The following is a 16159-nucleotide window of genomic DNA, read 5'->3' on the forward strand; positions in this document are numbered from 1 at the left end:
GGGTCAAGGTGGTCAAACGGTACAAACTTCCAGTTATAAAGTAAGTCCTGGGGATGTCATGCACAGCATGGTGACTACAGTTAACAATACTGTACTGGATACTTGAAAGTTGCTAAGAGAGTAAACAGTAAAAGTTCTCATTATAAAAAAATATTTTTTTGTAACTGTGTGGTGACAGATGTTAACTAGACTTACTGTAGTGACTGTTCAGTAACATATACAAGTTAATACTGAATCCTGTTGGACACCTGAATCTAATGTAATTCATGTCAACTGTACCTCAATAAAAAAGAAAAATCTAATTGAACACAAGTACCATATTCTGAACTCTGAGGTAGAGAGAGGTTTTAAATATGCGAATCTTGCCGTCCCACCTCCCCAAAATCTAAGGCTGATATAAAATTCATCGATGGAAACAGAAACATTGCTGTGAGGAGGCGGCACTATGCAATCTGGAGCATTACCTCCTCTTTGGACTCGCTGTTCTCTCGCTCCCGAGGCTCCTGCTTGACATGTGTGACCATGGCGAAGGCTGCGCGGTCGTGGCTATCGGCCAGGTTGATGACGTTGGTGATGGATGGAAGCATAGCTCCTTGGCAGCTGGTACCAATGGGAGTGCTCTTCTCACACACTGCCAGAAGCAGCTGAAGAGAGTTTATGAAAAAGCAGACAAACCTAGGACATTTGTCCAGCATTTGGGGTGCAGGGACCCACGGTTAAGACCTAGTCCTCTTGACTGGAGTGCACCTGCTGAGGACTCCTGGGCTCACAACTCTGCTGTTTGCTTCTCCTCAGCTTAGACGGAGAGTCTGAACCTCTCTTCCAGACACCACTCATTCAGGACCTCTGACTCCATGTTTAAGCATAAATTCATTACCTTTCTCCCCCACCAGATGAGCTTCCACCTGCCTTCAACTTGTGAATGGACTAAGTTCCTAACTCATCGACTTCCTCTTCTCAAACCTGTCTCTTTACACAAACCTGACCTGAGTGTTCTTCTTCCTGTGTCCCCTGGTGGCTTCCCACGGCCTTGAGGGGACAGTACAAGCTCCTCAGTGTGGCTCACAAACTCTCTGTAACGTGACACTCCACACTCACACCTAACACTTCCCTGATGAGTCCCCACATCCCAGTATGCTTCACCACTTGGCCACTGCCCCTCAACTAAGTCACTCTTGCATTTTGGAGGCAAATATTCCTTGAGTACCCACTTGGTGCTGTGAGGCTCCGGTGGACCCGAAGTGTCAGAGGAAGGATAAGACCCATTTCAACACATTACAGACACATACTAAAAAACAAAACAAACAAAAAATTCCCAAAACCAAACCCAAACAAAAAGGCACATACATACTCACTGTGATAACATGTTCATGAGATGGGGAGACTAAAAGAAAAATAAGGACCCTGCTCTAGCCTGGTGTTAAGAATGTTGCCTGTGTGAGAACACAAGAGGCCAGCAGGATGGAGGTCAACACAGGGCTGGAGGGAGAGGCAACGGTCTGGTCACTCGGGGGCAAGAAGTGACACAATCTCCTTTATTTAGGACAATTCTGTCACAACAGCAAAACTGTGGTGGGTAGGAGGAAAGTGTTGACAGTGAGCACACTGTTCTTGTCATCTTTGTGAGCAATGATGGTGGCCACACAAGGGAGGAAGGAGAAGAAAGGCTGAGAGGCAGGTGGCCCTGAACTGGTAACACTTGGTGACAGACCAGAGAGGACAAATGGGGGGAAGGATTGGCAGATCCCCAGCTTGTGCCCTATAACCTGTCCTTTCGCCATCAATTCCAGTGTACCTACCACAGGTTAAGGTTGTTTTCATCTTTGTATGAAAGATGTACCCAACCCAGGGCCTGGCACCTAACAGCAACCAAGTCTCTCGAATGAAAGATGAACAAATCAGGAACTCTGCCCGTGTGGCCATTAGCCAAGTTCCAAACACATGCCATTATGAAATGCACGTGCAGTACCAACACAGACATGTCAATGAGCTCTCCCTGACACCCAGTACACAAGGCCCTTCTTCCCCTGAAAAGAACTTCGCTATCTTCGGTCTCATTGGACAAAGTAACGTGGTGACCTTTGGGTTTCACCCCTTCCACACCAGCAGATTAGAATCATCCACATAGCATTGATAACCTATGGGAAACTAGGTTGCCTAGTGCAGTAGGCAGGTAACTAAGCCAATGAAAGCGGATTTCAGTAACACACAAGAAATCGGAAGTCTCACTACAATCCTATCAGAAATGTCATGAATATCTGACCACCCACTAGAACGGTCTGACTGGCCTACCCAGGCCCCTGTTACTGGCACCCTGACTCCTCACACTGAGGGATCAAAGTCCATGGCTTTGTTGGGCTGGTCTGGCCTGGCTGCTCTACCTTCCTGCTCTAAGAATGACGGAACCTGACAATCCCAGTTCATGGTGTCTTTAAGGGCATGTAGACAGAATTTACAATTTTCCTATCTGAAGAAAATGAACCCTTTAGCTATAAACTAAGGAAAACCATTCCATTTTCTAAGAGCTTAAAATCACCCTTAAAAAAAACAAAACAAAACAACCCTTCAACTTAAAACAACCTTTCAACTTAAGCACAACTTTAAAAGTGTTTGTCTCTTCCTAGAAGAGGTTTCCAATTCAGTACAGTGGAGGTTTCCAATTCATCTTAGACGATGTTAACACCTCCTAGTTTCAATGCCCTGGCCACTGATGGTGAGCTGAGCCCATCCTACCTCAATGCACTGCTTAATCCAGAAGTGGTTTCCCATGGCTTCCCAATTCTGGGAACAGGTCACATAAAGCAGGCGCTCGTAGACCCGACGTTTCATTGAGTTGTCAAAAACCTCGAAAAACTTTGCCCTGATGAGAGGCTGGGCACAACGCAGCCCAGAGAGGAAGGCCGGCTCGAGTTTTGCAGTCAGTTCACTGCCAGACAGGGTCTCGTCCCTGAAATGGAAGGAGTAACACTGGGTGAAGAGCCACACAAGCGGGGGCCTCTGTAGGCCTTAAGCCAGTGAGCTGAAGACAAGCGGGCACCAACATTCCAAAACACCAATATGAAAGCCAAGGGTGTATCACAAATCAACCTGAGCTGATGTAGCATTCAAGCAAAAGGTGCATTAATCATGCCAAAGTATGTTACAAGATTTAGTATTTACATGGATATTTGAAATTTAACAATCATGAAAAGATTGTTACATCAGTTTGTCAAAGGACACAATGTGGACACACACATGCAATAATTGGTTAACCGCAGTTATTACCTGTAGACATAGTTCACGAGGTCTAAAAATTGGGCATTTAATTCGAGGTCCTCCGGAAAGCGCTTCTCTATGTAGGCCATCATTTTCACAAGCAAAATGGACTTCTCCCGGAGTGTAGGCGTCTATATGAATTGGGTGTATACATACATACATATATATATATATATATATATATATATATATGTTTTTTTTTTTTTGAGAAAAGGTCAATTATTTCTATTCGAGAAAAGACATATTCAAAAGTATTCTAGCCATCTGCTCTCTCTTTTTTTAACCTCCTGTAATTTTTTCAAGTAAAATAAGACAAGGTCATTTATGAACAGAAAGATCCTCACTGTATCTGCAAATTGTCTAAAATCAAGATAGCCACCCATCTAATTTTCCTTGGGGCTGCAACTCACTAGAAAGAGAAAGCAACTAAATTATAGAAGAAATTATAAGTTTGCAAGCATCTTACTAAATTCAATAATAGTCCCTTGTTATTAATTTTTTGGGTCTTACCTTTACACCGCTACAAAGACGTAAGTAAGGTTCATTTAACATTTTAATACAAGTAAAAAACCACATTAAGAGGACTGACCTCTTATTTCAAGCTTCCAGTCAAAATCTGCTAAGCATAGTGAGAAAAATTCATCTTAAGAAAGAATACTGTTAATGCCACAGAGGGGAGAAAATGTTTTGCTGGAGAACTTTCAGGAGAAGAGCTGAGAAAGCTGTGCTCAAACACACACACACACACACACACACACACACACACACACACACACACACACGGAGGTGGCTGCCTGGCCAGGGCACAGCCCTCTGGCTGCTCACCTGATTGGCTGCCATCGGGGAGTTGTTTTTAACCCACTCTTCCACAATTTTCACCACAGCCCGTAGGATCTTGGCATCAGGAGATTTTTCAATGAGGGAGGTCAGGATGGCCTGAATGAAGTTCTTCCTCATCTCCATGCTCATGACGGCCAGGCGTGTTTTCACCAGCTCCAGACTCAACATCACTAGTTCACCCGTTCCTGCTCATGCAGAGAAAAAGAACACACCCCACAATCCACACTCAGTGTTTCCATAGGCAACCACTGTGTGTGACGTGGAGTGTCGGAATCTGCCCATCACTCCCCCTCCCCAGTATTTTCTCCAGTGAGAACTCTGGGATCTGAGGTACCTCACCACTCCCCTGCTACTCTGCCTGGGAGGGTGGCCTTCTAAGAGCTTCCACACAGGTGATGGGACAGTGGAGCGGATAGACCAGGGCAGATGACCCATACTCAGCCAGCCCTGAAACTACATTCATGGCACTTCTGTATCGAGTTGCCTCTAATGGCGGTGCCAATCACAGCTCCCACCCACACCCATGTATCACGCAGGTTCCTGGGGCCCACAGCTCAGGCCTGGAACCTACAATTTAAGTCATCGTCAGGCCTAACAGCTCGAGTGATGCAATCTGTTTTACAGCAAAACCAGCAGACTGCCCTTGTGTAATGGTGAATGTTCCACATAAATGTGTAGCCACCTAAAAATTCCTTCATCCTTACATTCACAAATTTGGGAGTTAATTCATTTTAAAAACGAGTCTTGCTTTGGTTTTAAATAAGATGCTCAAAACCTCTCTGTTGAGAGCAAATGGACAAGGCACTGCATAAACACAAGAGGACTTCACATTCGGTTCAGCATTCAATCACACAGCAGCACCCCTGAGGTTTGACACAAAGCCTGCGAAAACCCACAGGGACCACAACCATCACCTGAGGTGGCTTCTGTGCTGCCCGATGCTGCCTGTGGGTTTAGGTGCTCTCGGACCATCTTTTGCAGGGAGCGCATGAACACCGAGATGAGCCTGTCTATGTAGCTTGGGTTGTTGCTGCAGGCTGACTTGAGAATCATAAGGGTCCCTAAAAGGCAGAAATTTGCTGGTTGGTTGTTGGTTTTTTTTGTTTTTTTTTTTAAGAAAAGTTAAAAAAAAATGGATCACTTGTTGTGATCCTTTTTCTTTCTTTTTTCTTTTTTGGTGGTTTTTGTTTTGTTTTGTTTTTTTATGGTTTATACCTGGAAAGCAAATACTTTGTCTTGGGGATGTTTTGTTTGAAGGGTTAGCATGCCATCAGTCATACCAGACTGGCTTCTGTATCAACACCCAAGGTTTCTGCCTGAAATTGGCACGTGTTAGAACTGAAAGAAGTGGTTACATTATTCATTTGAAGTTCTTGATCACTAGATTGTTGGGCTTCTACTGTGTGCAAGACACAAGACCAATAAGAACAGAATGATGTTGACCTGTTAAGTATTTTGAAACATAGCCAAAATGCAACTTATTACAATTATCATTTCTGCTGTTGTAAATATTACTGGTTTACAATATGCTTTAGTGCATATTTCTTAAAACTTCAAGCAGTGAGAAATAAGACCCCTCTGAACTTATTAGTGCTTTGTTTCTAAACTGATAACATAGAATGTTATTTGGAAAAAGTCTGGAATATGTGGTGCACACAAGCAGTGCTTCACGAATGAGTTTCTTAGCTTTTAAAACGCACCATGTTCCTCGAAGTTTGTGTTTTTGTTAATAAAACATTTTATAACGTAAACAACAACAACGTTTTTTTAACAATTGTTTTTGTTAAACAATGTCAGGAAAGGTAACATTTTTTTTCACATATTCCATGTTTATGGAATATTTAAAACATTTTGAAATGTGCTGAACAAAAAAATGTGCTCCTTTCTGATAAAAGTATAGATGAACCCCAAATGTCAACATTCCAAGCTTTTGAATGGCATATGCTACACTTTAGAGCACTGTGTTTTCACTCCTAATTCTTTTTTTTTTTTTTTTAAAGATTTTATTTATTCATTCATGATAGAAACACAGAGAGAGAGAGAGGCAGAGACACAGGCAGAGGGAGAAGCAGGCTCCATGCACCGGGAGCCCGATGTGGGATTCGATCCCGGGTCTCCAGGATCGCGCCCTGGGCCAAAGGCAGGCGCTAAACCGCTGCGCCACCCAGGGATCCCCAAAGAATTAATTCTTAATGCACGGTCAACACCAAGCACAAGAGCCAATTTTTATGCTTTGGTAAACAGTGTTCATACCTTTGGTTGTGTGTGGATTTTATCTTTAGGTTATAGCAAACCATCCTAAGTGAAGTTTTTTGTCCCATAATATGCTTGGGCAAGGGGAAAAAAAAAAGGGAAGAAAGAAAGACAGTCCTTAAAAAAAAAAAAAAATCTAGACTATCTGGACATGATGAGTATTTTAGAATTCAGCTTGTACTCATTCTGTAAAACTGCCAAAGCTCAATAAAAATCAGCAAAACGTCAGAGCTTAAACATGGAATACATGAAAAAAAAATGTTACCTTTTCTGACAGTTTATTAATGAACCTGACCTACGCATTAAATTTTAAATTTATATTCATGGCTCCCACTACAGACCAATGAAAGAGTATTTATCTGCCGTTTATAGGTGCAATACTCACAGATTTGTACCATTTCTCAGTAGAGGGTGAATGCATGATCAATCTGATTCCATAAGAGGGAACCTGTAACACTTGGTGATGATGGGTCAGTAACTGACTCTAGAACAGGGAGGGGAGTGATGTGACCAGTTCTCCAGGCACCAGCCCCAGTGTTGCCCTCAGCCTGCTGTCACTCCCACAGGAGGGAGGCAAGGCCACTGGTCATCAGCTCTTCTAAAAGAGTCCTCTAGAGAATTAACAAAATATTCATGCTCTGGAAGCCAGGTTATAAAGCAGAATCTACTGTATGATCCAACTTCAAAAAAAGTCACAAAAGCATTCCTCAACTATCTAATCGATCTGGTTCCAGAATAGGGATGGCAAGCTTCAACAATTACGGATACAATTTTAACTAAATTTATCTGGCTCCTGAATTTCAGATAGCAAGTAGCAAGAGTTTGGAGAGCAAGAAACTCAGAAGAAATAATGTATTCAGTTTGCAAATTCAGATAGAAATGTTTGCAGTAATAAGGGCTTCCTGTATATGCATTTATACATGTATATACAGAAAAAAGACACATGTGTCAAGATGTTAAGGGTGAATGTTAATAAGTAGAGAGGCAACTTTTAGTTGTCCTTCCTTTGTACTTTCAAAATTTTATACAATAAATGAGTTTTTAAAAAATTTTAAATTGCTAACCCAAAGTCTAATCCTCCTCAGATGTGTTTCAGGAAAAGCAAAGTATCTACACATTAGACTTCTAGGGATCTCTGGAGGTCAAAGTGAATTAGCTGGCCTGATTACCTGAGAAACCAACTTTCATTTCACCTGGGGCAGCCAGAGCCTCATCAAGCAGACAGGGACCAGTTCTTGTCTTGTGAGTGGCTTAGTAATAGGTGAGCGGCTTACTAACAGGTGAGCATAGTATAAAAGGCAGTGGTTATACATACTTGTACACTGCTTTGGCAGCATCTTCGTGATTGACGTGATACTGGGTCAGCAGTATCCACGCAACATGGGACTATTCCCCAGCAACCCCATCCTGCATCTGAGGCAGGAAGAAGTGAGGAAGCCCAGATATTGGTCAGGTGGAGGGTGTTATCCTCAAATACCACAGGGGATGGTGGCCTATGGTGTATGTAGCAGGCCACACACAGATGCCTGCAGCACACATCAGCTCAAAGCTCCTCCTGACATTCCGAGCCTTTCCCTGAAGGAAAGCTGGTCCACAGAACACAGGGATCAATGCCAAATGGAACCACTACTAGAAGCACCAAGGCAGACACACACTCACCAAAGAGCTGGGAGGGATTTGCGTTGGTGGCCTTCTCATAGTTGGTGAGTCCTTCATAGATGACCTTCCCAACGGCTGCATAAAGGCACTCCAGCTCTTCATACTTGGAGGCCACACTGGAAGTGCCTGAAACAAAAGTGAGAATGTGGGCCCTGTGGTTTGGGTCCTCAGGCCTGTCCGGGCACTAGGAGGTCAACTTTCCTAATGCTAGGCACTGAGCTTGTTATCTTGGGATTTGTGGCAACTGGCAGGGGTGCTCCTCTCCCACTGCAGGATGTGTGGCGCTCCTCTCTGGGCTGAAGCGACTTTACCAAGCTAAGTGACATTTTAGTTCACCAAGCTCTACCATTAACACACTCGAGATGCACTTACTTATGATACTCCAAAATCTGATCTTGGCAGCTGCTCAACATCTGACAAAACACTATAACCCAACTCCCCCTTATTGCCATAAGGAAACAGTCACATTCAGCTGACAAATAACAGCATTTCTAAAGCAAACCAGAAAACACGATGCAATGACTGCTACCATTAAGTTCTATGTCCGTTTTTTTTAAAAGAAAAGGTGAAAGCACACAAAAAAGCAAGATAATAAAATGCTCACTATAGTAACCAGAGGATGAGCACTCTCAAGTGACAAGCTCCGTGCCCTCCCATCCACTCAGACACCAGGGAAAAGGTCACCTACTTGGCTCTGTTGGGAAAATGCTCATAAGACGGGAGAGGAGGCTATGGACTGCTCGGAGAACCTTGGTGTTTGCACACGTCATGCACGCAGCGATGCCACGCTGCAGGGGTTTGAAGCTACTGAGGATGGCTGGAGACTGGAGGACAGTGAGTAGGAAACTTAGCACTTCCAGTCCTGTGCAAATATTTCCATAGTTGACTTGATTAGGTTGCTCCTGGAATGGAGAACACAGGTCACACAGAGACAATATCAATCCTCTGGTACAGTCCATTACAGAAACACAAACCAAGCAAAACCTAAAACTGCATGCCATTAATGAAATAAAAAACCACCAAAAAATAAACATACTATACACATAAAAACCCATGACAACCATACCTTACGAATACAGCAGAATTTCAAAATTCTTTTAATAAATTTCTTTAAATATTTAGTCAAACCTCCTTTTTAAAAAAGCTCATGAAAGATACTAATATCCAATATTAAAAATGTGAAAATCAGGGTCGTCTGGCTGGCTCAGTCCATACAGCATGTGACTCTCGATCTCAGGGTTGTGAGTTTGAGTCCCATGTTGGGTTAGGGATTATTTTAAAATGGCATCTTTTTTAAAAAATTGAAAATCAACAAAACCTGGTCTAAAAATGCAATTGCAGGGCACTGGGGTGGCTCAGTGGTTGAGCATCTGCCTTCGGCTCAGGTTGTGACCCCAGGGTCCTGGGATCAAGTCCCACATCAGGATCCCCATAGGAAGCCTGCTTCTCCATCTGCCTAGGTCTCTGCCTCTGTGTCTATCATGAATAAATAAATAAAATCTTAAAAAAATAAAAATGCAATCATTGCACTGACTTTTCCTTTTCTCCTCTCCTCTTTTTCACTTAAAATACATATATCCTTCCAAAAGGAAGTAACTTTGAGATTGTGGATCATGAAATCAATCTAACAGATGATGCCAGCATTAATAATAATAAGAAATAGAGTGCATGGTTTATAGTACAGTACTGCTTCTTAAAAAGTTTCTGCGGTTTACACACACACATACCATGCATACATATATATACACATGCATATATGTGTGCACTGGGCTGAGATAAAATCTTCTTGCTACCGAACAAAGTAGAAAGTCACTGGGGGCATGGCACATGGCATCATGAAAACATTAGCCTATTTCATGGCAGAGGCTGTCCACTCATGGCTGAGCTTGACTCAACTGTGACTGTGTGTAGCAGGAAAGCAATTTGACATTTGAAAAAGAGGAAAGAAATCTGCAGGAAACCTGAAAGTTCTATGTCAAGCTAGAATCAAAACAAGTACTGCAGACAGGCAACCTATGATCCAGCTGTTTTCATAGCATAGGGAATCTTTGTAACCTTTCAAAAAATGGAGGCAACTATGTTAGTCTTTGTAAGGCAAAATAACAAATGTTTAAAACAGGCTTGTAGCTGCCAGAAATGACAGGACCATGGTTTTTATAGAAACAAACAACAAAAAACCTACCAGATAATCAGCTTTGGGGACTAACTTCTTTACTATTTGAATTTACAGTTCTCAATAACAAATTTTATGTCCACTTTAAAAATTCAAGTTTACTTTAGAGGTTGTTGCATAAATAAACTAAAACTGTTTACCCCAAGCCAGCTGGGAAGTCAGTTTAAGAAATGAGACTTCAACGGGCAAAAGAACTGCTATGCTTCCAAAGCTCCTAACTACTGGGGGCAGGAGCTGAAATTTTAAAACGTGTTTCAGGAAGCAAAACTCCCTCCCTTCTCCTTAGCTGCCAAAACTGGCTGAGGTAACAGAGGGTTCAGCATTTGGTAGTCCAGCCCCAGCCCCAGCCCAGGTGGTAGCGATAGACACATGCACCTACCACACTCATCAGCAGTTTGTCAAACCACTGCAATTTGAGCTCAGACTTGGACCACATGTCCGGTCGCAAGGCAGTCTTCAGAAGAGTCACACACCGGCGGGACAGCACCTCCCCAGGAGACCCCGCAGTGTTGGTGTTGTCGTTAACCTGGAAATGCACTCAAATTCAAGGCCCCGTCTCACCGGCACAACTGCAGGCTCCTGACGCTGCCTCTTGCCCATGCATCCTAGCCCCCTCCCACCCTGCCATCTCCTCTTCCATCAGACTCCACTGAGCCTTCTCTGCTTCGGAGATACTCCCTGATGGGATATCCTCCTGCTCCTTGCTATGGAGTCAGTGGGGATTTGCACTCATTTGTGTGATTGATGGATTAGTGTTGGGCAGCTCCCCAAGCCTATTGGGGTGGGGTCCAAGTACTGGGTCCTCCCCATGGACCTCCTGGGCTGTGCCTAGCATACTTAAGCACCAAGAAGATACTGGCTAATTTAGCAGATTCTTTTCAGTACTTTGAAGTCCTCACCAGTACTCCAACACCTGCTATTCTCTTTAATAACTACATAAACTTAAGATTCCCAAATTCTAAAAAACAATACAAACAAAAAACCCAACTACTTAGGAAAATTTCATTTACAATGTTTTTTCTTTTTTGAAAAGGAAAACTGAAGTTTCAGAAATAGATTCCTGATAAATCATGAAAAAATATGTTGACATGAATAACAAATAAATACAGGCTTAAAGGCACTTTAGATTACTGAATGTTATATATAATTTATGTAGGTTGAATCATCCCAGCAGCACCTTTATGAGACAGGTAGCTCAGAAGATAAGTAACTTGCCCAAGATCACTGATCTACTGCCACGTTTTGCCAACACCAAGATGCCCTTAATTACAAGATACACCATTATTTTATCACTGCTGAAACAAAAACATGTTTAAAAAAAAAAATCCTAAAAAAATAAAAAAAAAAATCCTGTCACTCATAAAACATATGTAGGTTTCAGAAATACTAGTATGTCACAAAATCAATGGAATTTGGTATGAAAATGACAGAGCTAGCCTGACTTTGGTTTATCCATTTTCTATCAGAGATAATATTCTGGAATCTACTAAGAAGCCTGTTCTGAAGAAGCCCCAACATAGGACATCCAGAAAGCCGCACCTGACAAGCCACTCGGATGAGGAAGTTCACCACAGTGTCTGTGTGTTGCTTATCAATAGGCTTGGCAAGAAGGGAGTCTGCTCCAGGCAGTGACTGGCTCCTCCCAAACACCTAGAAAAGGCAGAAAGCGCATTCTCAACAATACATTCCCCAAAGGAAGGTGCTGACTTACGCAGCCAGCTCACAGTCCTTCTGGGGGCAGATACTGTTCTGGGTGCTTCCCTTAGTTTTTGATAAGACAGCCATTGGTACTCTGCTTTATAGAAAGCGTGTGGAAGAGAGAAGCTTAAGAGGAAGGAGAAGAGCTGCGAGGCTCCGCAGGGAGCAGGGGAGGCAGCATCGTGCCCTCCATGAAGGTGTTTGGGCTGGGCTGGCAGGACCTGCTTGCCACCAATATGTGCAGACACATAAATGGACAAAACCTCCCATGGCTCTGGGAGTCCAAGCTGAGCACAGGTGGATGCAGTGATCACATCCTCTGGAGGAATGAACAGTAGCAGTGGTGGTGGTGGTAGCAGGGGGACAGTTCAACCTCAGGCACACAGTGACAGAGCCAACACCTCAACAAGCGGTGAGGAGAGCGAGCATCCCCAGGACTCTCTTGGCGGCTGCCCTCTAAACAAAATAAGACAGTCTTTTAAAAAACTGAACTTGACATGACTGCACATTCTTGATCAGTTTTCTTACCCTAAAGTGTTTCTCTCAATGGCTTACTGCAAGTAATTAACCATTCTCGTCAAGATTCTAACGGCATTACACGTGCGTAAAGAAAACCCTGTCTGGGGACTTGGATAACACCATGAGTAAGTCCCCTGGGTGTCAATGGGTTTCTGATTGCCGTCATTCGGTTTCTACTTGTTGAGTGCAGCCTTTCCCAGGTACGTCCAGGGACAGTGCTGGGCACTTAGCACACACTCAGAATTTGTAGAATAAATGAACAAAATCCCCCAAGGAAGCACAGAACCCATAAAAGCAAGCACATGCTCTTACTGCGCTGATGGCTCCTGTGGCTGTCCTAAAGCGTTTCACCTCCTGGGCAGAATCCACCGACAGGCCTCTCTTAATGGAAGATGAAACAGAGTTGACTCCTTCTCCACTTGAATTTGGGTCCATGTCTGAATCCGGCTTAAAAGACACATAATATGATGTTACAAACTGATTTCTAGGGAATAACAGAAAGAATGAGTCTGGAAGAAATCTGACAGACCTACCTGCTGGTCCTTGATCCTCTGCAACTCCCACTTGATGACGACTTCAGACAGGTCCACAGCCAGCCTTCTCTGCTCAATGGTGACGCTGGGTGTGAAGCCTAGCCTCTGCATGGCGCTGACCATGTGCTGCACCAAGTGGTGCCGCACCGGGTAGTACACCTGCAGGTACGGGGTCTGCATCACACCAGTGCTGCTGCACCATGACCCCAACACACACACACACACACACACACGCACGTGCACATGTGCACATGCATATACATGCACACAACCCAAACTCCTGCTTAAAAATTCTGACTCATGACTTAGGAAATTTCTCGTTACTTTCTGTATGTGTGTGGGTATTTATCACCCCTCTCCCCCAGCCTCCCGCTGAATCTCAACAGAACACTGGATTTCAGCCCTTTAGCACCATCTGAACAGACTGGGGAAATGTTGGGGTGCCTGGGTGGCCCAGTTGTTAAGTGTCTTCAGCGAAGATCATGGTATCAGGGTCCTGGGATCGACCCCACATTGGGCTCCCTGCTCAGAAGGGAGTCAGCCTCTCCCTCTCCCTCTGAGGCCCCTGCTTGTACATTCTCTCTCTCAAATGAATAAATTAAAAAATCTTAAAAAAAAAAAAAAAAGTTACAATACTGAATTCTCTTTAGGTAGGTGAGGCTAGCTAGTAACATGTACCAAACTTCAGGCTTGATGTTGCAGATATTCAGCCAACACCAAGAGGCAAACTTCCGATTCTAAAAGAGCTGGCTATAAAGAATTTTCTCCTCTACATAAAATCTATAAGAAATACACTTGAATCAATCCAACAAAGTGGGGAATTTGGCTATAAAGAAGGAGGTGCTGGTGACACAACTCTTCAAGCCATGTTACCAAGACCTAGAGTTAATGGTGACTACCTCCCAAAGTATTAAATCAATAGTACTCACTGTTACCTGAGTACTTACGTGAAACATACAGTCCTAGACAAAAGCAGAAACCTGGGACACTACTCTAAACCAGAGCCATTTCCACACTGACAAAGTCACACACACACACACGCTCATCAACGGACCAGAAATACCTTTACTAAAAGGCAAATAGCCACCTTATTATTGCAGAACGTTAGAGAGAAGTGAAAAGTCAAAGCAAATGCCTGAACATGCAGCCAGCCCCATCTACAGTACTTCCTACACACCTTAAAATGCTGCACGATCAGATGCAGGATATGAACCAGCTGAGGGACTGTGTGGCCCTCCTCCACAATGATCTTCCTCGTCCAGTGTGTCAGCATCTGGTGCCCATCCTCCATCCTGGCAGGCACTGCTGGAGTCAATATGGCCATCGCTTGTCTGACAATTGCTCGAGCTTCCATCGCATGGGCCTTGAGCAGACTGTGAAAAACCTAACACCGGGAAGACAGTTTTATTTTTTTATTTTTTATTTTTATTTTTATTTTTTTAATTTTTATTTACTTATGATAGGCACACAGTGAGAGAGAGAGGCGGAGACACAGGCAGAGGGAGAAGCAGGCTCCATGCACTGGGAGCCCGATGTGGGATTCGATCCCAGGTCTCCAGGATCGCTCCCTGGGCCAAAGGCAGGCGCTAAACCACTGCGCCACCCAGGGATCCCAGGGAAGACAGTTTTATATAGGAAAATGAAGGCTCAGAGAAACAAAGAACCCAATCACTCTGAACCAAGGCAGGACACTTCTGCAATATGATTTTTACAAAATTCCTTAGGGCTGTCTTATTAGGAAAGAACATAGTTGCTTTCTCCTTTGTTAAGTTTTGGGTGATGAACTCATTCACATTCTCTTCCTACTGAGCACCCACACTGTGCCCATGCTGGGCGAGGGTACAATAGACAAAGAGAAGTAAGACCTAGCTCCCTACAGGGACTTAGGCTAGTGTGACTCATGGGAAGTCAGTTGAAGCACAGAGATCATTTCTTTCTGGATACAGTGTGGTAAATGGAGAAAAAGAGGCTGCCATCAGAGGCACCCTTGGGACAGTGCAAGTGAGAGGTGACATTCTGATGTAAGGTCACAGGACACAAAGACCACCTGACAGGTGTTGAGGGTGGAGGGGAATCACCAAGACTCACTCACGCCTGGACACTGGGGGGGAACTGGTGTCAGTGATAGCCTCTGGGTCTCTGGCTGGGAGAAGAGACATGCCTGGGGGAGATCATGTGATCTCAGAGGAGAAGGGCAATCATGTATATGATGTTAATGGGACAGACCGGCTAAGCACTGAACTATATCATTACCTTTAATTCTTACAAAGACAGAAATAATTTATTCACTCAGGGTCACAAGAACTTGTGACAGCAAAAAATAAACTCAAACCCAGGGCTGCCTGGCATCAAGGCCTAAACCACTGAGGGACTCAGGGAAGATGTGTTCCTTGTCGGCAGGGGGTCAATAGGATGAAGGTTCTAAAGTGCTGAGTGTCTTTAGCTAAAACGGGGGCTGGGCCCTTCCAGAATGGTTTCAATGGACCAGGATAAAAGAAGACAGAATGCAATGTGTAGAGGAGCATGAGATGGAAAAAGGAGAAATTTTGTTGTTTCAACAGCAAGGCTGCAGAGGAACAGGAGAGCAGACTGGCAATTGGGGAGGGAAGAGAGAATGCAGAGTCACAGGAGAGTTCAGTGTTTTTTGTTTTTTTTTTTTTTTAAGTATATATGCTGAAGTGAGCACAACAGTGCTTTTAAGATGTCAGAAACAAGCATTTTTAATGGTGCTGGGAAAGACAACAGGAAAGGAGGCCACGACTGTAGGAGGGGGCAGCATGCACATGTGTGCAAGACCACTGAGTGTTGGGGGCTATGAGGAGGGTAGAGGGAGCTCTGTGGTACCTGAAGAACAATTTTCTTGTGTATGGCGAATTTGGCAATAATATGCGCCAGAAGTAAGTGCCCACTGTATTTGCAAGCCGGATCCACACAGGCCTTAGAGAGCAGGCAGGGCCACGCAAAGGTCATCAGGCGGCGCAGCTTGCTGTTGCGATTCTTGTTGTTGTCGTGGATGTGGTGGGGGGCGTGCTCCACTAGCAGGGTAGCGTACTGAAGGAGGTAAATCCTCAGGGAGTCCAGCATGTCTGCCTGCTTCTCTGGGTCCAGGACCTGTGGGAAAGACAAGCAGAAAAGGAACTCACTTCTGGTTCTGAACTGCATTACCTACTAAGGATCATGCAAGTTTAAACTTTTAAAACACACACACGTGTGCGCACACGATATATAA

The 16159-nt window shown here is 44.0% G+C and overlaps 1 protein-coding gene across 12 annotated transcripts in view; it reads right to left on the reverse strand.

Moving 5' to 3' along the window:
- LOC121486689 (transformation/transcription domain associated protein) overlaps positions 1-16159 on the reverse strand; it is a 117268-nt gene that overhangs the window by 42255 nt on the left and 58854 nt on the right. For all 12 annotated transcript variants that reach the window (XM_041747817.1, XM_041747825.1, XM_041747820.1 and 9 more), the window contains 13 exons: positions 15775-16041; positions 14108-14314; positions 12931-13089; positions 12710-12844; positions 11720-11830; positions 10560-10706; positions 8696-8909; positions 8008-8133; positions 5010-5156; positions 4081-4280; positions 3265-3386; positions 2734-2947; positions 465-644 (listed from right to left, as the gene is read on the reverse strand). In XM_041747817.1, the coding sequence (XP_041603751.1) occupies positions 465-644; positions 2734-2947; positions 3265-3386; positions 4081-4280; positions 5010-5156; positions 8008-8133; positions 8696-8909; positions 10560-10706; positions 11720-11830; positions 12710-12844; positions 12931-13089; positions 14108-14314; positions 15775-16041 (2229 nt within the window). The remainder of the gene's footprint in view (positions 1-464; positions 645-2733; positions 2948-3264; positions 3387-4080; positions 4281-5009; positions 5157-8007; positions 8134-8695; positions 8910-10559; positions 10707-11719; positions 11831-12709; positions 12845-12930; positions 13090-14107; positions 14315-15774; positions 16042-16159) is intronic.

The sequence above is a fragment of the Vulpes lagopus genome, chromosome 3 (assembly GCF_018345385.1).
Source record: "Vulpes lagopus strain Blue_001 chromosome 3, ASM1834538v1, whole genome shotgun sequence".
Taxonomy (NCBI): domain Eukaryota; kingdom Metazoa; phylum Chordata; class Mammalia; order Carnivora; family Canidae; genus Vulpes; species Vulpes lagopus.